The sequence below is a fragment of the Mus caroli genome, chromosome 19 (genome assembly GCF_900094665.2).
Source record: "Mus caroli chromosome 19, CAROLI_EIJ_v1.1, whole genome shotgun sequence".
Taxonomy (NCBI): domain Eukaryota; kingdom Metazoa; phylum Chordata; class Mammalia; order Rodentia; family Muridae; genus Mus; species Mus caroli.
Window position 1 is genome coordinate 46852182 of NC_034588.1, and position 25253 is coordinate 46877434.

At 40.2% G+C, this 25253-nt stretch overlaps 1 protein-coding gene across 6 annotated transcripts in view; it reads right to left on the reverse strand.

Moving 5' to 3' along the window:
- Positions 1-25253, reverse strand: part of Sorcs1 (sortilin related VPS10 domain containing receptor 1) — a 522478-nt gene that overhangs the window by 134478 nt on the left and 362747 nt on the right. For all 6 annotated transcript variants that reach the window (XM_021151490.2, XM_021151491.2, XM_021151493.2 and 3 more), the window contains one exon: positions 14246-14310. In XM_021151490.2, the coding sequence (XP_021007149.1) occupies positions 14246-14310 (65 nt within the window). The remainder of the gene's footprint in view (positions 1-14245; positions 14311-25253) is intronic.

The following is a 25253-nucleotide window of genomic DNA, read 5'->3' on the forward strand; positions in this document are numbered from 1 at the left end:
TCTCTCTCTCTCTCTCTCTCTCTCTCTCTCTCTCTCTCTCTCTCTCTCTCTCTCTCTCTCTGACTCCTGCATGTAGATCAGATGTAAACTCTCAGTTAGTGCTGCAGCATCATGTCTGCCTTCCTGATACCATGCTCCCCACTGTGGTGGTCATGGACTCCTCCTATAAAACTATAAATAAGGCCTCAATTAAATGCTCCATTTTATAAACCGCCTTGATCATGTTGATGCCTCACAGCAATAAAACAGTAATCAAGGGATTACTGGCCCTTACAAGTTTTGTTTCCTTCAATACATGACTCTGAGAAAGTCACAGTGGTAGAAGTCGGTGGCAACTGGTCACATTCTATCCACAATCAAGAAGGGGGTAGCAATGGACTTCTGTGTTTAGCTCACTCTCTCCTTCTTTTGCAGTATGGAATTCCAGTCAAGAGAACAGTGTTGACCAAAGTGGGCCTGTCTTCAACCTCAATAAGCTAATCAAGACAGTAGTCCAAATCCATACTTCTGGGTGATACCATAGCCTATCAAGTTGACAACTAATTGCCGCAGGGACTTACTCTCAAAAGATAGAAAATTCCAAACAAGAGGATGATTCAGTAACTTCTTACATACAGTGGTGGCCATGATAATTACTATTGTTTCAAAATTGCTAGAAGTGTATATTTAAATATTTTTACAACAAACATGCAACTTATGGGAGGCAATGGAATTACTTGGAGTTATTTAATGATCCTACATTATAACGGCAAATAAGAAAACTCTGGGTTAGGAGAAATAGTTTGGGAATAAGAGCACCTGTCAGACAGTCATGACGACCTAAGTTGTAATCCTAGCATTTGTGTAACAAGCTGTGTGTTCCATAATTTCTGCTTGTGGCTTCTGCCCACAGACTGCTATGTAAACACATGTGCATACACACATACACACACACACACACACACACACACACACAAATGTAAATAAAATACAAAAGAATAAAAGTCTTAAAGAAAATACCATACTGTATCATACAAATGCATTTAAATACTATTTTCCAAGTGAAAGTAAAATTCAGAAAATTCATTTTTAACACAATGGAAAATATTATTCTTGCACACATAGATAATACATAACCTGTGTGAGCAGTAGGAGAGAGTGGTCAGCAGCCCAAGTCTGAAAAAATAGTAACCATGGATAGGAATATGGAAGCCACTTTTGCATTTAACACATGAGCCTTCTTGTTGTATAGTGGGCTTTCCTTTCACTTGAGTGACCCCCAAGGCCCTTGCTTCACCCCAACAAGCCAGGTTACTGAGGGGTTATTTCCTAAGCTAGTATGCAGACTCTTTCTGTAAGTAGAAGTCTAGAATTTTAGAATATAAATCGATGGTAAAAATCAAACTCTTGCTCTAAGGTCTGAAAGGTCTTTATCTGTTTCTTTCCTACTCCTGCGAAGACTAAACAAAGATCTTTGATGTCCCTGGCTAGCTCTTGTTTTCAGAATCTCGACCATTTCACAATGACATGATTACTCTCAGTGGACAAACACCCTATGTTCTTTTAGAGAGATCTGCTGGCTTGAGTTGCTTTTTTCCTCTCCTGATCCTCCATTCAAATTCTCCTTGGGATTTAATAGAAGTTTTTCCTGAGGCTCAGGCAGAGCTCAGGATGTCTCCATTGACAGCAGCTGCAGTGTTAACCTCCAAAATTACCAGAGCAGTGTCTCTCTTGGGTCAGAACTGTGCCAAGTGGACCACGAGGACCTTTTCTCTCTTCAACTTTACAAAAATTACAGAGAGTAGTTTTTGCTCTTGCTGTTGGTGGTTTTAAACAGGTGAAGAATCCAAGGTTTAGGAGTGAGATTTGTACAAGTTCATGTGCTATTAAGTGATAGACAAAAGATAAAATACACATCATACACCTATGGGACTGTATGCATTCTTTTAATTATTTAAGAAATATGTATTTAGTTCCAAGGAATTTCATATACCTTCATATTGCAGAAGATTCACTGTCAACAGAATATAAACTGTAGGCATGCACAAGCACTTATATTCTTTCCTATCATCTGTTAATGTTCAACTTTAAAGCAGAACAAATTTTAAAACCCATATATCCACGTAGAAAATTTTCTTATGTTCTTCTTCATGCTTTATTACTTGCTTTAAATCTTTATATTGAATATCCTTACTCAATGCACATACAGAGAGAGAGAGAGAGAGAGAGAGAGAGAGAGAAATACAACAACACACTGCTGTTTCTGTGGACTTCTAATTGGTTTTCTAGCATCCTCTGTGTCTGTATTAAACACTGGTATCATCAGAAGTGGGCAACATCAACCCTGAATGTGCACAACAGTGTTGAGACATTCCTGAGAATTTATCTATTTGGGATGTTCTGCACTGAAATGATCATCTTATGAGTCAAACTTTTTATTCTTTAAATTTTATTTCTTTGGAACCAGTGTAACTTGTTAAATTTTCTTTTCCTTTTCCTTTCTCGGTATTGGAGGAGACTAATCCATTGGCCTGGAAAATGCTACGCACATGTTCTACCACTGAGATACATTCCTAAACCGAATAGTGTCTCTCTTTTTCCTCTTTCTTCTTTTTCTTTGTTGTCATTGCATTCTTCCTCCTCCTTGTTCTGTTTTTGGGTTTGTTTTTTATTAAATACACAGGCTAGAATGAGGCCCCCTGGCACATAATGCAACAGATGTGCAGCTCAGTCTTCATGTGGATCCCCTTAACAATGGGCTCCCCCTAAAGATGTAGCTTGACTGTGTTATCCCTTCCCAATAGGGCTGCCTTGTCTGGCCTCTGTGGGAGAGGATGCTCCTAATCTGGCAGAGATTTGATGTGCCAGGGTCAGGGGGAATATCTATGAGAAGGGCACATTCTCAAGGGAGAAGGGGAGGAGATTGGGGGAGAGCCTTAGTAGGGGGTCCAGGAGGGGACAGTGTTTGAGATATAAATAAATAAGAGAAAGAGAGAGAGAGAGAAAGAGAGAGAGAGAGAGAGAGAGAGAAAGAGAGAGAGAGAGAGAGAGAGGGAGAGAGGGAGAGAGAGAAGGAAGGAAGGAAGGAAGGAAGGAAGGAAGGAAGGAAGGAAGGAAGGAAGGAAGGAAGGAAGGAAGGAAGGAAGGAAGGAAGGAAGGAAGGAAGGAAGGAAGGAAGGAAGGAAGGAAGGAAGGAAGGAAAATAGGAAGAAAGTCTTTCTTACTGGTCTATTGGCACTGAGAAGCTGTGAACAAAACAGAGAATTCCTAGAATAATAAAAGTTTGGTGAAGCATGAAATTAGGAACATGCAAGACCATTAAAACATAAAAATAAAGAAAATTCATTAAACCCTTTGCAAAAATATTATGCTATGTGTATCTTGTGAGATATCCAGGTCTATGGTTGAGAGTCTTCTAACCTTCATATCTCTGAATATATTTCTCATGTGACTAGGATCTTATATTTGTCCCATTTAATATCTGACAGAATAGTGGACTTATGTCTTCCACAGTCTGGATTCCTGAAGACAGAGACTCATTTATAAATTGCTCTATTTCGAAGAAGGAAAAAAAGACTTTGTCAGGGGTCAGGATAGCTATAGAGAAGCCCAATGAAATGTGCAAAATATTCTACACTGTGACATAGATAAGCCATAGCCCCCAAACAATATTTTTTGGCACAAAGTTAAGAAAGAATGTGGGCCATCCTGGAGGAAGAACAGTCTGTGTGTGTGGACGGAATGATCCAGCTCGCAGGCACTGTTAAGCACATTAGACGTCCACACTAGAAATGTCTGGATCCAGTTCAGAAAGACATATATAAGCTGTATAGGTCACACTTAACCCTAACAAAGTGAGATGAACATTATTGTTTTAACTTTCCAAATTAATCTTACAAAGAAAGTGGGAGGAGGGAGAGGGCAGGAGGTGGAAAGGAAGAGGGAGAGGCAAGATGGAAAGGGGAGGAAGGAGAGCCAGGAGGAAATGAGAGGTGAGAGGAAGCAGGAAACAGTGAGAACAGTTTAGTACACAGGGAAGAAAATAGCTAGAGCGTCTTTCTTTTATAATTACATTATCTTTGTTTCCTTTTTAGTGACAGTCTGTGTGCAGAGGACATAGGACAACCTGTAAGAGTCAGTTCTCCACTTCTATCATGTGCAATCAGGGTATTAAACTCACCCTATTGATCTTTGTGGAAAGTGTCTCTACCCATTGAGCAAACTCACTGGTCCCACTTTCCTTCCGACAACCTTTTTCTTTTCTTTATTTGGTTTCGTTTGGTTTGTATGTATTTATACATGTGTATGTCATAAGATTGGTTCTAGGACAGACACAGCTCAAGGGACAGTCCCTGGAAGATACTTTAAACCAACCACTTCTTCACTTAGGAACATCGAGTTGCTACTGTTCTCTATACTAAATATCATACTTGGAACATGGTAGGTGCCCACTAAGGACTGTAGTACTATTCCCACTTTCCATCATGGAGTGAACAAAGTCAAAGGTCACACTGTTCCTGTCACTTCATAGTCCAGACATTGTCTAGGCACACCCAGACTCTGTGTCCTTTGATTTGCTGATCCAGCTGTGCACTCTTCCACCATACCACACACTGTTTTACATTCGTCATGTTTTGGCTCCAATATCAGATACCACCTTACCAAAGATTTCTTCCTTGCTAGCTTCTTCCAATTCCTGAACTTCTACACTGCTTTGGTTTCTCACTTGCCTGGATAGACATTCCTCAAGTAAACACATCCCACCCTCATTCACAATCTGTCTTTCCAGCTAGAAGTAAACCTGGATGAGAGCAGGACCTTTGCAGCCTTTCTCCATTCTTCATTCCTGTCCATGAGAGGACTCAGCACAGCATACGCAGTATATGCTGGATAAATAAATAAATGCAAGATCTGGAGTGAAGCAGTCCTGGCCTTAAATCTTAGCATAACGACCATGGGAAAAGCATTTAATCATTCAAAGCCTCATTCGCTTTCCTATTATAATGAGGGATAATACAACAACAGCACCTACCTCCAAGGACTAAAAGGAAGCAGCAAAACCCAAAATCCATGGTGCTTTTTACTATTGCTTTTTAATGTACAGGATTAAAAGAAATTCATGCCAACCTGCCAGCATCTTTATGATCCTGGCTTCTTGAAAGCTAGAGTCAGAAAACCTAAACCTGTAATTTTTCCATGTATTCGACATCATCACTCACATGCATACAGACTGCTGCTGCCACATCCTGAAAGATTCTAAGGGTCCAACAGAAATGCAGGTTTCTGCCCAGAATTAGGGCATAGGTTCTATGAGCAGCTTTGGGATCTTGTCCTTAGGAAGTACAGACCTTCTGGTAAATGCATAGGAGGCAAAGGAAGTAGCATGAAATGGCCATGAAGCATCTAACATGAAAGTGGCTTATGTGAGCCTATTAGGGTGGTATCATCATAAGATGTGCATTATAAGGGAAGCCCGTATCCCCTTCCTTTATAGCTTCCAGGTGAGTTTGAGAGGCAAATTGTAGGCTACTACTTCAAAAAGCCTCATTACAAAGGAGCAACACCTTGAATCTAGACATTTGCAATGGAAAATACGTCCAATTGACCCCACCAGGAAGAACTGTAACTGATGCCAGTTCCTGGGTTCTGTCCACAGCTCAAAGCCCCATTTGAACATGAGAGAGATAGGTGAGGGTGCATTTGTTCAGTTATAGAGAAATTCTCAACCTGTTGCAATCATAACCATACTACAAATTGGATCCCTAACCCCTTCCAAGGTTCTAGCATATATGTTCCCATAAACTGACTAAAGGAGGAAATGCATGAAGGTTCTCTGTGGGAACCAATATTTGCTGGTGTTGGAACTCTGCCTGGAATGTGAGCAGTAAGATAGATATATGTCATACTTTGTGCCCCCAAATCCCATGACGTGCTAATATTCTCTAAAGTGTTACAGAGAATTGCCATCTTTTGAAGTACACTGAGTAAGAGATCAAATCAGGAATTGGATCAAGTGAAAACCCTCATGTCCATTCCAAACTGAACAATAAGAGCATGGCGTGTTCTGTTGCTCAGCAGATGGGTTATGTTTAACACTCATTTGCAGGATTCTTGATTGCTGAGAGTCTACAGAGCAATCCAGGGATCTACTGATTGCCTGACTCTTTATGGCCACACACGAGCTGACAATATTTAGGGATTTAAAATGCATGTCTCTCTGGTTCAGGGATGTACCTCTAACCAGTGCCCTTGGGATGTTGCCATTGTACAAGTAGGAGTGATTACTAACCAAATAGAATGAAGATGTGTGCACATCAGAATTGTCTGAAATAGTCAAAGGTCAATCTTTTACTGAGACAGTGATTATTAGATTACAGTTCACTGTGTAATGTGTTTTCCTGTAGTAATAAATCACGTGGTCACTGGAAGCCAGTGTCAAATATGAAAAGAATCTTTTAACTTGCCTTTCTGATCACCAACACAAATTGTGGCCCAATGACTTCCAAGAGAAGTATTTGAGTGATCATGTCTGTGAATAGACATACGAATTTCATCCCTACCCCAGCACACAGAGGATTCATATGCCCTGCTTTCCCAGAGTTAATAGAGGTTAAGAAACTATAGAACAAGAAACTACAGAAATGACATTTAAAATTTCAAACTGAGATGATAGCATAAAAGAAATATCTATGCCTATTGAATGAGCCAGAAAAATATAGAACAAATTTTTTTTATTGTTATTTTGTTGAAGAAAGATTTCTCTAAGAAATAGGTGAGATGATTAATCTGCCTTGATTTTTTTTGTTTGTTTGTTTGTTTGTTTTGGTTTTAGGGCTTTTTTATTAGATATTTTCTTCATTTACATTTCAAATGCTATCCCCTTTCCAAGTTTCCTCTCTGAAAATCCTCTATATCCTCCCTGCCCCCTGCTCCCCAACCCACCCACTTCCACTTCCTGGCCCTGACATTCCCCTATACTGGGGCATATAAATTCTCCCAACCTGACTACCATTTCCCAGCAATGAGATAATGGCCATTGAGTGGCTTTGCCTTGTGACTTTGTGACTACTGACCACAGTTCTGTTGCTGTATTTCTATTCTTAATAAAGTTGTTGCTGTTGCTATAGAAGTAACTCAATACTTTCAGTGGCTCAATACTTGATGGCTTGGATACTGGCAAAGCTAAGGGCTAAGCTCAGGATTCCCTTGTTACAGAGTTTAAGCAGCCCCATCTCATCTGTCTACAGTATGCATATTCTGTATCCTTCAATGTGGACAAACAATTGTAATGGTAAGCACGGGAAATATAAAAGAGACGTCCGGGCTTCACCCAAGACAGAATTAATGGACTCAACAATGAAATAAAGTTGTGAGATTTCCTTTACTTCATCTCCATTTATAATGAGCTGGTTTAAGGTTTATTTTACAGAGTTTTGGGGCAGTCATTTTTACAGTTGGCTAAAGAACCAAAGCCTGTTTTCCCCAGTGAAAGAGACTAGTCCTTGACAAAGTTGTTACAAGGTTACTTAGCCATGCAAACAGACTCTGAAACTAGTAATTGTCCCTTGTCTTCTGTCCAGACTGGCATGGATCACCACCAGGACAAAAACACTCAGGTCAGTGACAGAGGCTGCAGTTTCAGAAGTAGATGAGAGAAACAATGAGGGCAGACCTTGGTTCTGCAGGTCTCACTACATGGTATGTGCCTCACACATGCTTACCTATGGATATATGTATACATCTATATCTATATATGTCAGGCACGAGAAACACTATAGGTTATGTTCTTTTCTGCCAAAATCACAATCGTGAAATAGGACATGCAACCTCAGAGAGTTACTAACTTGCCTGGGTTCGTGTGTATGAGATTAAAGACCCCAGCATCACACTTTTCTTTAGGACAACATGCCAGCACAGTGATGCTCACCTGCCATTACTCAGTCACTCAATGAGTCTTGAATATGTCAAGCTCTGAGCTTAGATGTTTTAGATGGAGAACAAGGATTAAATGAGACATGGCTTTTCCTGAAGCCTTCAGTACAATGGTCTGGCCAGCATTCTCTCTCTGATGACACATACATATACCTAAACACCAATGAGGTAAATTACAGAGCCTCGTTTCCTATTTCTTTCTTACTATAACAGGTACATATAATGTGAATGCACTCATAGAGATATTGAAACAGTAAAACCTTTACATCCTGGGTGAAGGTCTGTCAATTTGTCCACAGCTCAGTATGGATAGTGATAACAAAACTATGTCTAGTGCATGTGTTCATGAGTCTCAGGTGACACGTGTATGATTGCTTTTAATCATGCTTGTTCTTTTTAGCTTTTCTTGCCAAGGCAGAATGCCATGTATTGTTAGTACCATTATAGCGTCATTTGTAAATTACAAGACTTGTGTATTCCAGTATATAATTGATAAGATATCAGTACTAGTCATAGAATGAACCTTACCAGCACTCATGGTCCTTCAAACATGGGACTCCTTTGAAATAGAAATGAATTATAATTATAATCACAGGACAGCTGATGACATCAAAATGAAACTTGGATTAACAAACGTAGAGAAGCATTTGCAACCCACATGGGATAAGCCAAACTGGCAAGTGAAGCATTGTGTGTGTCTGTGTGTGTGTGTGTGTGTGTGTGTTTGTGTGTGTGTGTGTTTGTGTGCATGTGTGTGTCCAACGTCTCATTGCCTTGGCAGAAAAAGATTGTGAATACATTAAATTAAAGATGAATTCTTCAAAGTTTAAAAACATACTACCTTGGAATGTCAAGCAAAGTATGTGGCCTGGAATGTGAACCTTGAGATTCCCCACAGTACAATGAAAAAAGGAAAAGAACAAAGAGGCGTTTCAGACAAGCCATGATAGCATAGACTGGAGTTTTGGGAGCAACTGACCAGCTGCCAGCCTGGTTTTGATAAATGTATTCCCTACTTGACTATTCTGAACTCTGTACGTTCCTTCTGTCTTCCCTTCTGCTTCTGTTACCTGCAGCCAATGTTTCTGATTGTCTGGAGAAGGGAAGTGCAGGAGCAGAAGAGAGATTGGGAGTAAGAGGCTGAGAGCCAGAGAGGGCCAGGGATACTATAGTTTCAATGCGATTTCTTTTATTTATTTTTTTTCATTGAAGCACATCATATGTTATGCTTTAATCTTTCATTACAATTAATAGGCATTTCTCTTTGCTGTTTAGTTTTGGTAGGGATATCTTCTCAAATTCAATACTTTTATGGAATACTTTTATTGAATACCTTTCTCGATTTTGGGTAGTTTCTGTATATGCTGCCTTTTCAAGGATAAAGAAAAGATGATGTACAACAGATAGATAAATTGAAAATGACATATACAATGCCTTGTGAGAGTGGAGTCTAGTGTGGCACTTTGACATTATAAATCCCAATGTCTTCCATGAGCACAATAATATTAAGTATAAGAACTTATGGATATGTGGATGATCAACGGCATTGCTGTTTCCAGGATACTGGGTTATGTAGCCTAGGAAACCAAAAGGTGATAAACAGCATCATACTCCAAACCTCAAAAACTCTAAAACTCCATGAAATACTTTCTCTTAGTTTTCTACTGTGAAACTTTGCTACCAGAGTGCATTATTGCACAGACCAGCTCCACTGGGCATCACTGAGGCTGTAGAATTGTGGGCTCCTGCTAAACCAGAGTTCACATCTTAATAAGGCCCCCAGATGAGCCATACATAAATGGCAAAGTTTGAAAGATAATGTCTCAACATTTCTGGGCAATATGGTATGTGAGGAGAAATCGGTGAGTGGTGGCACTGTCAATCATGTGCCTTGAACTCAGGCACACAGGCTTGGTAAACTCATAATGTACATAGAGCAGGTGTATGCTACAGACAGAAGACTGGTAAGACATAGTATCCCTGCCCTGACAGAGTTTACAGACTGATGTATGTGCAGGAAAAGTTGGTTGTACAATTATACATGTGTAATGTAATATTTCAAAGCTATGAAGGGAAATAGTTAGATACTGTCAAATATAGTGGCTGAAATGGCAAGGTTAAAGGCAGTTTTCTCAAGTAAATACAGGATTCATCTGTGGGCTAAGCCATCCACAATAACTAGCCACACTCACTTGTTTAAAATAGAGGAAGAGAGGAAGGTATCCAGGCGACAGCAAAAGCAAGTATCCGCTTCTTGTGGGAAAACATAACCTGATGAGTTAGTTCCAGCAGCTAGGGTCAAATGCAAGGGCTTCAAATCAGGGCTTGTGGGAGGTATAGGCTAAGGAAATAGGCAGGGGCCATGCTATGCTAAGCCACAGGAGAAGACTATGCCCATTTGGAAGTCCATGAGATCTTTAAAGCAGTTGGGTGCTTTCATGGCTCAGTAGAAGATTTCTCTCTATGCAGTGTAGTACATCTGGGCCTTCAGTTCAAGATAATATCACCTTCTGCAGGGAAATAGAAGGCTCACTGAGATAATGCCCAGCAGAGGGAGAAAGAAGTTCCAACTGTGAAGGCCTTCTGTGTCAGGTGCAAGGGTGAGAATATCACACAGGCCAGCCCTGTTGGGTGTGCAGGAAGTAAGGGATGGTCAGTCTTGGAGTCAAGTTCTGTGTTCCCAATCACAATGTGCAAAACATAGGCATCCTCCAAAGAGGACATAAAATCCTTAGAAAGGAAAACATCCCATGACGATTTCAAATGAAAGTCCTGCAAGATGTGTGGCTTCTGGGATTTGGGTTCCATGGATGACTTACTTTTCTGGCTTGAGGTTAGAAGTGCAGTTATCATCTACCTTAGCATCTATAAGAGGTAAGGAGAGGGAAATGGGAATTATGGGAAGTGAGCCAGCTTCTTTCCAATTCTGAGGACCACGCTAGAAGCAAAGGATATTCACTCTCTGGATTAGTGCTGAGCATATGGCATCTTTGTGTTGTAGTGGTAGGGTGGACCATTTTTGTTATCTTATACATATGAGGTCATTGTCCCTATTTTTACTCCCTTAATCCTCTCCTCCTATGAGCCTTTTCATTCCTCATTTGTCTCCTCCACCACTTGTTTTGCATTTACTTATGCATAATAAATTGTATCTCAGCAGAGGATCTTCAGAGCCACTGCAGGTGAAAGAAACTTGCATTGCTGTTGCTTAAATGTTGGACAGAAAGGTCACTGTACACAGTGTTTCCTATGTATTGGCTTTCCTGTTCTCATCTGAATGGGCTCTGTGATTAGACACCAACCTCCTTTGTATTCTCTAAATACCCTACCCATGTTACTACCGACATGTAGTAAAATTTGCATAAAACTTATGGTCTAAAAAAACTGTCAGGAGAAATAATTGTGCAAATTATTTAAAATACTTGTCATAAGTATCACAAGATGATTGGTCAATCAGTGCTAACTTTGAACCATTACTATGAACTTTCTTAATTTTCATATAAAAATGAGACATAAAGGGTTGAAATGGCATTTTCAAGGTGATGCAATGAGTGGCTTTTTGAGATATTTCTATAGATGGGTTTGAGTTCTGGATTTGTACCCTAGTTCCCTGGATATCATGTACCTAACCACTCAATTCTCACTGACTGAAGCTCTTTACTCTAATGTGACTAATGAATGAGATCTTATATGGGTTATCCTAGGCTGGAAATCTAGTCTAATGAACTGCCCTTCCTGCTGTTTGTGAGGTTCACATGAGCATAATTCATTTTTTCTCCCTTTCTCTTAAAGTGTTTTCTGAGAATCTCCAAACAAAACAACGAGGTGTTGCCTGGATGATGTCTTACAACCTGAGAACACCAACAACCATAAAACCAAAATGAAACCAAAGTAAACCCAACCAGCACTGGCAACAACAAAATGCCTTAGAAAACAGGGGCTTGGTGCTAGGAAAATAGCTTAGTTCGCAAAGGGATTACCTTGCAAGCATAAGAGCATGACCTCTAGAACCCACATTTCCCCCTCCAAAAGTATTTAACCTTAATTATTTTCCACATAGGATCCAGTCAAGTGGAACTCAGCACATTTGCTTTTTCCATTGATTTTTAAAATTCATTCATTTATTTATATATATTTTACACCCCAGTTTCAGCCCCCTCCTTCCTCTTCTCCCAGTCCCACCCGTACAAGTCCCTCTTCCAATTACCCCTTTTTCTCAGAGAAGGAGAAACATCCCTTGGGTACCACCTACTTCTGGAGAATCCAGGGTCAGCAGAACTCTCCCACTCAGGTCCAACCTGTCAGTTCATTTAAGGGGAAGGGAACTCAATGGCAGACAACAGAGTCAGAAACAGCCCCTGTTGCAGCTGTTAGAGGACCCACATGAAGACTAAGCTACACATCTGTTCTAAATGTTTAGGGCCTAGGTGGAACTTGGTAGGAGGGGTGGTGAAGAGGAGAATGGCGATCAGGTGAGGGAAGAGGAGAACCAGTCTGGGTGTGAGAATGGAAAATGATGTGGGGCATGGGACTAGATAGAGACCTGGGATGGGGGCTGTTCTGGGGACTCTATGAGGGTGATCCTAGCTGAGATTCCTACCAGTGGGGTAGGAATTTGGAGGCTGAAGTGGCCATCTCCTGCAGTCAGGAGGGACTTACATTAGAGGGAGGAGGATATCAGCCTACTCACAAAACCTTCAACCCCAACTTTGTCCTGCAAGATGGGCAGAGATCAAGATGGAGCAGAGATTGAAGGAATAGCCAACCAATGACTGGCCCGACTTGAGACCCATCCCATGGGAGAGAGCCAATCCCTGACACTATTAATGCTACTCTGCTATGCTTGCAGACAGGAACCTAGAACAACTGCCAATTGGGAGGCTTCATCAAGCAGTGAATAGAGACAGGTGCAGAGATCCACAGCCAAACATCAGGTGGACCTCAGGGAGACTTGTGGAAGAGTAGTGTATAGAATTGAATGAGTCAGAGGGGTTAAGGACACCTCAAGAAGACCTACAGAGTCAACTAACTTGGGCTCACGGGGGCTCACAGAGACTGAACCACCAACCATAGAACCTATGTTTTGACAGATGTTAGGCATGGATATTTTCAGACTTGTAGCTCTGGTGCTGGGGAGATGGTGGCAGGTAGATACCAGGGCTTTGCTTACCAGCTGGCTGAGCCCACATGAGCACTTCTAGGACAGTTAAAGAACTTGTCTCATAAAAAAGTGTGTGTGCACATGCCAGTATATGTGTGTGTGTGTGCGTGTGTGTGTGTGTGTGTTGAGGGTGGGGAGTTATAGAGATGTCTCAATGGTATAGAACATTGTTGCTTTTGCAAAGGGTCCTGTTTTGGTTCCAGAAAACCATATTATAGGTTTATATTTTAGTTTGGGTTGCTAGTAATGTGATGAAATGCCATGAACAGAAAGATGGAGAGGAAAGGGTTTATTTCCCTCACACTTCATTATAATCAAGGGCAGTGAGAGCAGAAACTCACGTAGGGCAGGGATATGGAAGTATTATCTGATGCAGAGGCCTTGGAGGCCTCTTTTTAAAGACACAATTGAAAGCCACTTCTGCTAAATATATGTTGCTTACTGTCGTGTTCCCCATGGCTTGCTCAGTCTGATTTCTTATAGAACCCAGGACAACCAGCCCATCAGTGGCTACACTGACAATGGACTGGGCCCTCCATGAATTACTAATTCATAAAATGTCCTACAGGCTTGCCACAGCCTGATGTTATGAAGACATTTTCTCAATTGAGGCTCCGTCCTCTCTGATGAATCTAGATGGTGTCAAGTTGATGTAAAATTACCCATTATGGTAGCTTGAATGGTTCTTAACACAAGGGCACCCAATACTTTCTTCTGCCTTCCATATGCATCAGACATACACAGGATGCTCAGACATTCATGCAGACAACATTCAAGTGCATGAAATACAATAAATATTTTTGAAAATCAATTCCAAAAGGCAGATAGCTATGAGGAACTCTGAGGCTCTCTTTCATGTCTACATGCCTGTCACTCTGCTCTGGGGGGGAATCCAGAGTATTAGAACTTTATATCAGGGAAAGTCATTGGATTAGCATGGTTCCTCTATTGCATCTATCCAAACAAAAACAAATCTGTATATATGCAGAGGTAGATTTATAAATCTGTGGAAGTTCATGTATTTATTAGGCAAATTCTGGATTCCCAGACACAAAAAACATTCCCATTCCCAAATGACCTGGATGGTCACTCCTGCGGCTGTAGACTTGGTTCAGAACTGACTGACAAAACTAACACCACTAAGAACATGGGGGACGCAGTTGATTTACTTACGACCATCCACAGTCCTGGCCTCGAGATGCACAAGGTCTGGTTCTTTGCTCGACCCCATCACAGACCTGAAAAATGGCAAAACATAAAAAGGAACATTTCACATTAATAACTTCACATATACCTCAGTGACTCCCACAGACTGTTAATGCCTGCAGGTTTCAGAGACCATAATCCTGGGAACGTAGCCACTCTGTTTATGTCTAATGCTTGACAGCAAAATTTCCCCTTGAAATAAAAACAATCATGAATCCTTTGACTATGGCCAGGCTGAACTGACAAGGACACTCTGTGTCCTTTAGCTCAGATTGGAAACATGTCCTGTAAGTGGAATACATACATTTTACCACCACATCACCAGCTTCACATTAGACTTGATGGACTCATCAGGAAAATATCCAGCATACTGCTTTAGATAGTTGACTTGCCCAGGGACTCAGAGCAAATTGATATAACTAAAGTATGACGCTTCAAATTTACAAAATCCTATAAAGTTTTGTTTACATTATGTGACACAACCAGTTTTAAAAACAGAAAACAAACAAACAAACAGACACCTGTAGCAGCAACCATTCTCAACAAAAGCACTGGACCAATACAACAATAACAACAACAAAAAATGTAGATGTCTCTCACATCCTAGTATGTCCTAAATCTGGATATTGATGTCAATGAAAACATATTTTTAACTCCTTAGAGAGCACATCAAATAGAAAAATCATTGTTCTGTTATATAAATAAGAGAGGCAATCTCACAATCCCCCTAGAATTTTTATAGAGCAGGATCACATAAATGTAAGTACATTTGTGCTTCATTTTAAGCAGGATTCATGGAAAATTAATTGGTTCCATTTCTATGAAGAAAAGAGTCAAATTCTTCAAAACTGGTCCTACAGTCTACCCCCAGCATCCTTGAAGAGAGAGGGAGAGAGTTCAAAAGTGCACATCACTTCAGGACTTAATGTGGAGCCTCAAACTGCACATGCCAGGCTTCATCTCACTTTTGCTGTCAGATGATGAGACACACTGAAAGACTTTGCGGCTCCTAGAGTGCCACATCCATTGCACACTCCTGGGTGAGCCTCTGAGTGGTTCTGCTCATACTTTGGAATGCTCTGCTCCAGCTCCTTTGTGGTCTCTCAGGCTCTTTTTAAAGACACAATTGAAAGCCACTTCTGCTAAATATATGCTGCTTAAGAGGACAGCATTTCCTATTAACAAATATTTACTTTTATGTAAACATGTGACATAGATTTTGACACAAAATTTACTTCATGGGTGTCACAGATATGAGAGTAGCCTGTCTCATCACCAAGCACTTGTATACATAAAACACAGGGGCGCACACACACACATCAATATGTGCATATGACAAATGTAGGTACTGCGAGGATTTTGTTTTTAACCATTTATACTCATAGTCATAGGTCTTGTCATATTATGGTAAAATTGTAAATGTGGAATATAAAAGGGTAAAAAAAAAAGGAAAATGGAAAGAAAGAAGGATCAAAAGAGGAAGGAAGCAAGAGAATGAAAAGTACAAAGGTCAACAGACTCAACGAAAGAAGCGACTTAATCGGTGTCTTAGGGGGCATTTGCAGAACTCTTTTTGTTTGAATTAATTTCCCCAACTCGGAGTCTGAGGCCTCTCTGTAGCTTAGCTGTTCTTCATTTTCACAAAAGCAGTCTCCTTAAGGGCCTATTATCATCACAGTCAGTAAGATTTCTCTGATTGATACATGGCCTGAAACTCAAAGTCTATGTTCTAAACATTAAATCCTGCTTTCTTCTCCAAGGAAGCAGACATTTTCTAATAAGGCATTTATCATTTCACTCAAAGAAACCTGTAAAATGAATTTGAACGCTTGGCATCATTGAAAATAGCTTGAATACATGCAGAAGATGACCTCTCCATTGTCATTATAGTTAATTATCAGGGGAACTACTGGCCCATACGTACTGCTCTTCATCTCCCAACACTGAGATGGTGCCTGAATCTAAAGGTAGTCTCCCCTCTGAGAAGAGCCCAAGCCATGAGCATTAAAAATGAAAATGAAGGGGTTGGGAAGTGGCTCGGTGGGTAAGAGACTTTTCTCTACATGTAGGAGAGCCTGAGCTTGAATTCCCACCACCCCTGTAAAAAGCCAAGCATGGCTTCACATGCACATAACATGCACAGCATTGGGGTGGAGAAAAGCAGACTCAGAGAGCTCCATGGCAAGGTCAGCCTTGGCTAAATGTTCAACCTTCAAGGCCCTGCTTCCAGGCACTAATTATGACTGAGAGTAATAGAGGAAGAAACAGGATTGTGTGGCAGGCACCTACATATATAGTGATAACTAAGAGCACTACACACTCACATACGTGTACCACACAGTCAGTGTGCATTACATACACACATGCACACAGGGACACATGTAAACAACCTCTTCTATGAGATTATATAAATGTTTATGTGAACAGTAAAGACATGGAAAATACTGGTATAGTCATTAGTATTTGCTCTACAAAACATGATATTGCTCCATCTTGGAGACTCTGAAAGAATGCTTCAATAAAACATGAAACAGCAATGGTCCAAAATTATTTAAAGATTTAATTTACCTTGGGTCAGTTATAAAAGTTTCTTCCTCTTTGGACTACATTCTTCAAGACTGTGTCCTGTGGTATCTCTGTCTGGAATCCTCCAACCCCTTCCTTCTTCAGCCTTCACAACCCTTACTGCTGGATCTCTGTTATAAATGACTGAATTTATACACACTTTTCCTAGATCAGTTCTGACTTAGAGTCAGTTATCCCTTGAAGACTTCTAGACCATGCTTATATTTTAAATATTTTTTAATGTAAAAAATAATATTTTGGGGATACATACACACACACACACACACACACACACACAAATTCTGACCTGATTTGGACTGGTACTTCAGGCCTACCATCACAGATACTTGAGAGCCTAAGGCCAGAAGGATCAGAAGTTCCAGGCTAGCCTGGTCAATATTGTGAGTGATAAGAAAGGTTAGCTCATAACAGAAAGATTGAGCACAAGTCTAGCAGATGTGAGGTCTCTGGATTAGCTCTGAGGACACCACCCAAAGTATCCTTCGGTTCTAAAGCAAGGGCTCAGATGCACTGCTGGTTTTGTTCTTTTCTGTTGTCTCATGGTATTGGAAGAGATGAGTATGGAAGTTAATAATCACCCATGAAGCTAAAAGCAATGGTGGTATGATAAACTTTCAGAGATAGCATGGGAGACCTCTCACAGTAATGTATAAAAAGTATTTGTTTAGGCCCATTGGTCATGCAAACTTTATATGCCTCAGTACAGGGGAATGCCAGGGCCAAGAAGTAGGAGTGGGTGGGTAGGGGAGTGTGGGGGTGGGGAGGATATGGGGGACTTTTGGAATAGCATTGGAAATGTAAATGAAGAAAATACCTAATTTTTAAAAAGTATTTGTTTGCACAGATCAATAGTCACACGAAAAAGTGAATGTGTAACACTCTTTACATGAAAAGCAAAATTCACTTATTCATGTATTCAGCATTCCACGCTCCTAGGGAATAAAATCAGAAGCTACGGCATTCTTCTCATTAAGAGTTCAGAATTACAGCTAAAAGGAAAGGGGGTCTAACATTTGGGGGTGCCATTGTGTACTGGCTAGTTTTGTGTCAACTTGACACAGCTGGAGTTATCACAGAAAAAGGAGCTTCAGTTGAGGAAATGCCTCCATGAGATCCAGCTGTAAGGCATTTTCTCAATTAGTGATCAAGGGGGAAAGGCCCCTCGTGGGTGGGACCATCTCTGAGCTGGTAGTCTCGGTTCTATAAGAGAGAAGGCTGAGCAAGCCAGTAAAGAACATCCTTCCATGGCCTCTGCATCAGCTCCTGCTTGCTGACCTGCTTGAGTGCCAGTCCTGACTTCTTTCAGTGATGAACAGCAATGTGGAAGTGTAAGCTGAATAAACCCTTTCCTCCCCAATTGCTTCTTGGTCATGATGTTTGTGCAGGAATAGAAACCCTGACTAAGACACATTGCAACAACCAGGAAAAATGGTTCTTTTCCTGAGGGTAGAGTCTCCAAAGGCAGCCAAGTCCAGGTTGACTATGGAAGCAACTTGATCAAATCTCCTGGAATATTCAATCAAGTGATATATATATATGTGGGGGGGGGGGCGTTGCACTTTCCACTTATATATAAACAGCAAGCCTAGCCTGAGATCAAAAAGACAATTCTCCACATAGACATCTATTAGTGAGTCAAGAGAGTTGGGGTTTTCAAAGTAGAACAATACAAATAACGGTAAGCACTGTTAGACAGTACCATCAAACACCACTCACTCTGCAATGGGAAGTCTTTGCATTTGACTCTGTGAGTCATAAGGTAACATGGAATGCAGTTAAGAAAGTATGGCTGAGGCTGTGACTGAATGGTACACCACTTGCCTGGTGGGCATTTAGCTCGGAGTGCAATCCTCAGCACTGAGGGAGAAAATGGAATAAAGAAAATATATAATCAAATAGGAAAGTGAAGGGTAAATTTACTCATCGTGCTATGTGTGCTTGACTGATAAAAGCTGGAAACAGCCTGCTGTGGCCTAGCACCTCTCTTCATCTGGTATCTCGAGATGCTGCTCCCATTGACAGCTATTTCAGGGTAAAACCCTCAGGATCAGGAAAGTCAAGCATGTGGAGAAAGCTAGATCCAGCCTGGTGCGGTGTACCACGAATGCTAGTGGCGCGGTGTCAGCCCTGTGAAATACAGTCAGCATGATGCAGCCTTTGTAGACATTTTCTACTGAGGAACTCAGAAATGTCACCAGTTTATCATCCTCCTGGCATTTTGTCTGGGGTGATCCCACTTTAATATAGTGCTCAATAAATGGTGCAGAGCCACAAAAAATGTCCTGAAGTAGATAACTGCAGAGCAGGTATTAAAAAATAAATACTGTGACTGGATAGCACCTACTTATTCAGATTTAGAAATGCAGTAACATCACCCAGGGCCAGGGGTCTGCCTAGGGATAGAGGCCATGCGGCAAGGAGAGCCCTGCTTTCGCTTTCCTGATTTTGATGGAGGATTCATGTACCCATAGGCATTCTCCATAAATGCTGCCTCAGAAGCAAACAATCTTGTCTGCAGAGGCAGCAACACACCTGGCAGATATTAGGAGCTGGACTCCTTGATTTCCTTCTGGGCAGCAAGTGTTGGCTCTTTCCCTGTCATGATAGTTTCTAAAGCAGACACTGTCAGGAACTCTCGAGCTATGGCTGCAACTTTTACTCTTGAACAAGCGTAGCTCAAGGTCTCTTCTCCTGTGCAACCAGGAAAAAAAAACAAGCTGTGTGAAAGAAAGGCGGCCTGGGTGTCCTTTTAACCTCTCTCTTTAGACTAAGAAAGATGCTTTCTTCTCGTTTCCTTTAGTCTAGATCTCACCCAACCACACTGCTTTTCAAGTAACAAAGCTATCCCCTTTGAACAAATAAAGAAGCCAGTAAGTAGACAACACAAATCAAAATTAGGATGATTTTGCTGTGTATAACAGGCTTACTGAGAAATCAGCGTGGGCTGCAACCATAAGCCTCCTGTGTTCAAAGTCTGCATCTTGTCATTCTTATTCCTCAAGCCAGAAGCCATTTATGCAGAGTTTATTTTCATAAATTGTGTGTGTGTGTGAGTGTATGTGGTATGTGCACATGTGTATACACATGTGTGAATGTATATATATGGTGTGTGTGCATGTGTATATGTGAGTCTGCATGTGATAGCTACATGTGTTCATATGTGTGTGTACATGCAGTATGTGTGTATGCATATACTGTGCACATGTTTATATGATATGTGCATGATATATATATATATATNTGTGTGTGTGTGTGTGTGTGTGTGAGAGAGAGAGAGAGAGAGAGAGAGAAAGAAAGAGAGAGAGAGAGAGCTGTGTGTAAGAAAAGGGTGAGGAATTGCACAAACTGTTTGGCAGAAGTAAAACTTTTACTGTATCATAGCATTGGAAGGAGGCAACACACTTCAAGAGCCTGGCCCTGGCCATGGTTCTTGGCCTTCTCTGACATTACATAACTGAAGGTGGGGGGCACAAAAATTGGCAACAGTGAAAGGTTCCTGAAAGTACAATAACCAAAAATTGAGTCAAAGCCAAATGTGAGGTGGATCTTAGGTGTTCTTTAAAGTGCTCAGAAGGGAGGCACTGCATAACCTCACTGCCAGCTTCCCGACCACACACGATGTACACTCTGTACTGTACATGCTCGTATTCTACACAGTGTCAATGGATAGTACACACAGAACCCCCCCTTGTTCCAGATTACAGCCTGCTAGAATCTCACTGTCTTTACTGTATGCTTTCTGCTCTGAATACAGAAAACATAGGCTTTACCAGTGTCCTACCATCATTCCTCAACATGTAAGTCTTACACTAATGTATCTTTGGATTGAGTTATATTCAAATTATTGATTTAACAAACTTCTGTTTGAGTTGCTGACACAAAATTCACGCAGAACAACAGCAAAAACAACAAAACAAAACAGTAACAAAAACAGTAAATGAATTTTGGTTTGATATAGAGAAGATGCATAACCATGTTTTCAAATGAGCATAAATATACTTGGGATGTTTTGTGTTACAAATCTATGTGAAGTCTAGCTTTCAGCATGGATGATTGTGAAATCAAAATATGGATCACTTCTGGAAATCCGCTGGTGGTGCTCTGTGTCCTGCAGTGCTACACACCCATACTCAGCAAAGACTTAAGTCTTAGCTGCCAAAACAAGCACCTCTTTGTCATCAGTATGTCTTTCTCTTTTGTCTTTAAAAGTGGTAAAATTAGAACTCTATTTATTATTTGTTGTCAGTAAATATTTCCTTTCTATACCTGTTTTACAGTCACACATACCCAGGGCCACGTACATATTTCTTGGTTACCAGGTGGATAAAAGTTTAGTGTCTACTCCAGGGAATCCACATGAGTAGGTAAGTGCATAGGTGTGCGCAGGACCCAAACATATCTTCTGCACCTATTTACCCTCACTGTCTTCCATACTGCTTGTTTGTTACTGAGTGAATTTGCTTCTTACGTCATTATTTACATTTCCAGGCTACGTCAGACCCTGCCACACTTTCCTACTCTTTGCCGTCTCTGTTTTCTAAATGTGTGTGGGATAGAGAGGAAGAGGAGAGTCTATATACCATGGACCATGGCCAGGTCAGTGCACCTGATTCCCAAATAAAAGTCCCAGTGCAAGAAGATTCAGAAAATAGATTTGAAGGAAACAGCACATCTGAGTCTCTAACAGGAGGCATAAGACCAGTGAGATTCAGAGATATACATTTAAAATAATCCTGGGTACAGTTAAAGAGGAGCTTGTGAAGTTCTATTAAAATTCTCTTTTATCATTTTTAAACTTTAGTTGTATCATAGTTTCAGTTACTTTATAATTTTGCCTGATAATGAATCTAGGTGGCAGGTCCTTATCAGCGCAGGAGACTAACGAAGTAAATCTCTAAGTACTTTATTACAGTCTATTACATGAAAATCTCCAATTTACTGCGCTATTGTCTATTAATAGACCCCAAGTAAAAGTGTATACTGATAGAGAAAAAATTCACTGTGAAGAGGCCGGAAAAAATGGCCAGCATCTCTGTGTAAGTTCTGGGGACAGATGACAAAGTATCGATAAGGGAGATATATTTATGCAATGATCTTTTAATTATTATTAATCAACCTCCATATGAATGAGAAATTAAAGCCTTTTCAATATAGAATGTGAAATCTATGTGTTGAGGAAGTTTATGAGTTAATAACAAATGTAGAGAGAGTGAAGGGTTGCTTGGAGTGGAAGATAGACCAGAAATTTGTCTCATCTCAGACATAAACGCTGGACATCTTACCACCAGGGCTAGGATGGAAGACTAAATCTGTGAACAAATTGTGACTGGAAAAAAAATTAAGTGACCCATCAGAAGGACTGTGTCTGTGCTGATGTTGTACTCAGAGTGAGAGGGGAAGCTAGCGATCCAGCTAGGGCAAGAAAGGCCTTGTTAACCAAGGAACGAGAAGAAAATGACCTTTGCCCTCTCCTTTCTTTACTGTCTGTGTAAGGATCAAGAACTTCAGATGAGAGAGCAGCACGGGCAGAAGCTTCAAGGCATTGACTCCTGGGCATTTTCCTGCTGGAAATAACCTAACCTGCAGAAATCACATCCCACGAGAGACTCTAACTCTGATGTTTGAAGACAGCTATCTCCAAATAATGTTTTGTTCGAACAGATCAAGACAAGGAGAAAAAAATGAGCACATACCCAATATATGACAGTTTTTTTCATTGTAAGTCAGATATGTGGTAGGTACTTATAAATACTGATTGCAGAAAATATACACAAATTACAACTAAGACTAAACAGTAATAAAATGTTTAGTAACTTCTTGTGACATATCTATGAATTTCCCTATATATTTCTGGGCTGCTGAAGGTTAATTACTATGGAATCTACTACTCTATGCTGAGTTTTACTAGGAATCCTTCCAACTTAGCACAATGAAGAACACATGACTAACTCTGAACTGGAATAATTTAATGAGGATTTACTGTGTGTTTGGTGAAATTCTAAGTATTAGGGATTAGATAGAAAGTTAAATGGAAGAAAATACCAGTAACTCTTGAGAAATCTTAATGATGAAAACAATGAAATTATATGTGTAATATATAAATATATTATATATGTGTGTGTAAATATATTATGCAAATATATATTATATACATATATACACATATATTACAGGTGGTAAGAACATTTCTGGAAGGCTGAATTGTAAATATAACATAGAAACTATGAGATTTAAGCATTTCATAAGAAAATCAACATCTTGTCATAGGGTCTGGATCATAGCTGGTGTTTATCTATTAAATGTGAGACTGGTGTCAGTTAGGGCAGTGAGGCCATGCCCTTGTCAGTGTCCTGTACATCATCTGCCAACAATTTAGATGAGGATGAATGTTGTGTGCCTTCAAATCCCATATATGATACAAATGGGGGATAAATGATGAAAACCATAGAGGTAATGTCCGTTGTGAAAGCAATGTCTAACTAATAAACAAAATATCCAGCCCAGAATGTCAGCTTTTAACTTTTTTCATTGCTCCATATATCAGCTGTAAAAAGAACAATGTTAATAATAGTTTCCAATAATAACTGGGCTGGGGATATAGGTCAAGTGCTTGCCTAATAGTGGAAAACACAGACTTCAATCTAATAATTTTCACACAATAATAAGATTGTGTGAAACTGTGGATAGAGGCACTATGCTCAGGGAAGCATCCCTTGAAAATAAAAAGTAAGTTAGAGATGAACAAATTCAAATTCTTCATATTACATGTAAGGAAGCCAAGTTTTCTAGAGAGCAAATACATTCTCCTTAAAGATTGGAACTTCTAACCTAGGCCTGGTAAGAGATGGACAGATGGATAGACAGAGAGACAGACAGAGTTCTTGTGGGAGAGATGAATGTAAAAAAATAATCCTTTTTATTTTATCATTTAGCATCTCAGAAAAGGCAGTGCTATCTTGGGATGATACACACGCACACATTTAGTAAAAGGTTGTAAAAAATGTAACAAGAGAAGCTTTGTTTATCATCTAGAATTGTGTATCTGAGGATCATAAGAATACAGTCCTAAGCATACAATAGAATTTCTAGAGTTTATAACCAGCCTTGTTATTATCTTCAGTACAGATACAGTAACCAGGAAAAGATTATGAGTTGGAGGATAGCCTAGGCTACATAGCAAGATCCTGTATCAAATAATAGCAGCAGTAGCAGCTGCAACAGCTGTAACAATAATAACAACAAGTGACTTTCAAATATGTGGATTCAAAACACATATTTGCATGTGCTAGACATATTGAAGCCCCCAGTAAGAGTGGCTCAACCATCCATGTAGCCACTCCTCCTCCATAACACAGTAGGTTACTACTGTGATATGAAGACGTTCTGTGACTTTATTTTCTGGTATAGGAACCTCTGCAAAATACTCTAAGAAATTATTGCCCAAATTTACTTTAAATGGGAGAAAAGAGAAATTCAGTTGATAAGGTCTGGAAGATAGGAGGGATAGAAATGGGTGAGCAGAAGGAAATTAGATTTATCTTCATCATGGAGATAAAGGTTCCAACAGTCTTCAAATTCTTCAAACTTTCTTTGATTATAAAGAATTTTTCGAGTTCTGCGCATGAGGTGCGAGGGATTTGGCAACAGGTAAAGGCAGTGTCTTTCTTCAAAAAGACTTTAAAGGCATTGCTAATTTGCTTTCTGAACCTCTAGTCACTAATTAGGAGCGGAGGTCAGTGTGATAATGGGAAATGAAAAACACACCTTTTTATTTTATCACTTGATTTTGGGGTTGTGTTTGAGTCAATCTTTCATCATAGAGGTGAATTCCTTGTTTTTATTTTATTGCAAAATATTTATTTCTTTTTTTGTTTGGTTGGTTTTTTTGTTGTAGTTTTATATTTTTTTGTTTTTTTAATTAGGTATTTATTTTATTTACATTTCCAATGCTATCCCAAAAGTCCCCCACCCGCTCCCCCACCCACCCACTCCCACTTCTTGGCCCTGGCATTCCCCTGCACTGAGTCAAATAAAGTTTGCACGACCAATGGGCCTCTCTTTCCACTAATGGCCAACTAGGCCATCTTCTAATGCATATGTAGCTAGAGACACGAGCTCTGAGGGGTACTGGGTAGTTCATATTTTTGTTCCACCTATAGGGTTGCAGATCCCTTTAGCTCCTTGGGTATTTTCTCTAGCTCCTCCATTGGGGGCCCTGTAATCCATCCAATAGCTGACTGTGAGCATCCACTTCTGTGTTTGCTAGGCCCCGGCATAGTCTCACAAGAGACAGCTATATCTGGGTCCTTTCAGCAAAATCTTGCTAGTGTATGCAATGGTGTCAGCATTTGGAGGCTGATTATGGGATGGATCCCTGGATATGGCAGTC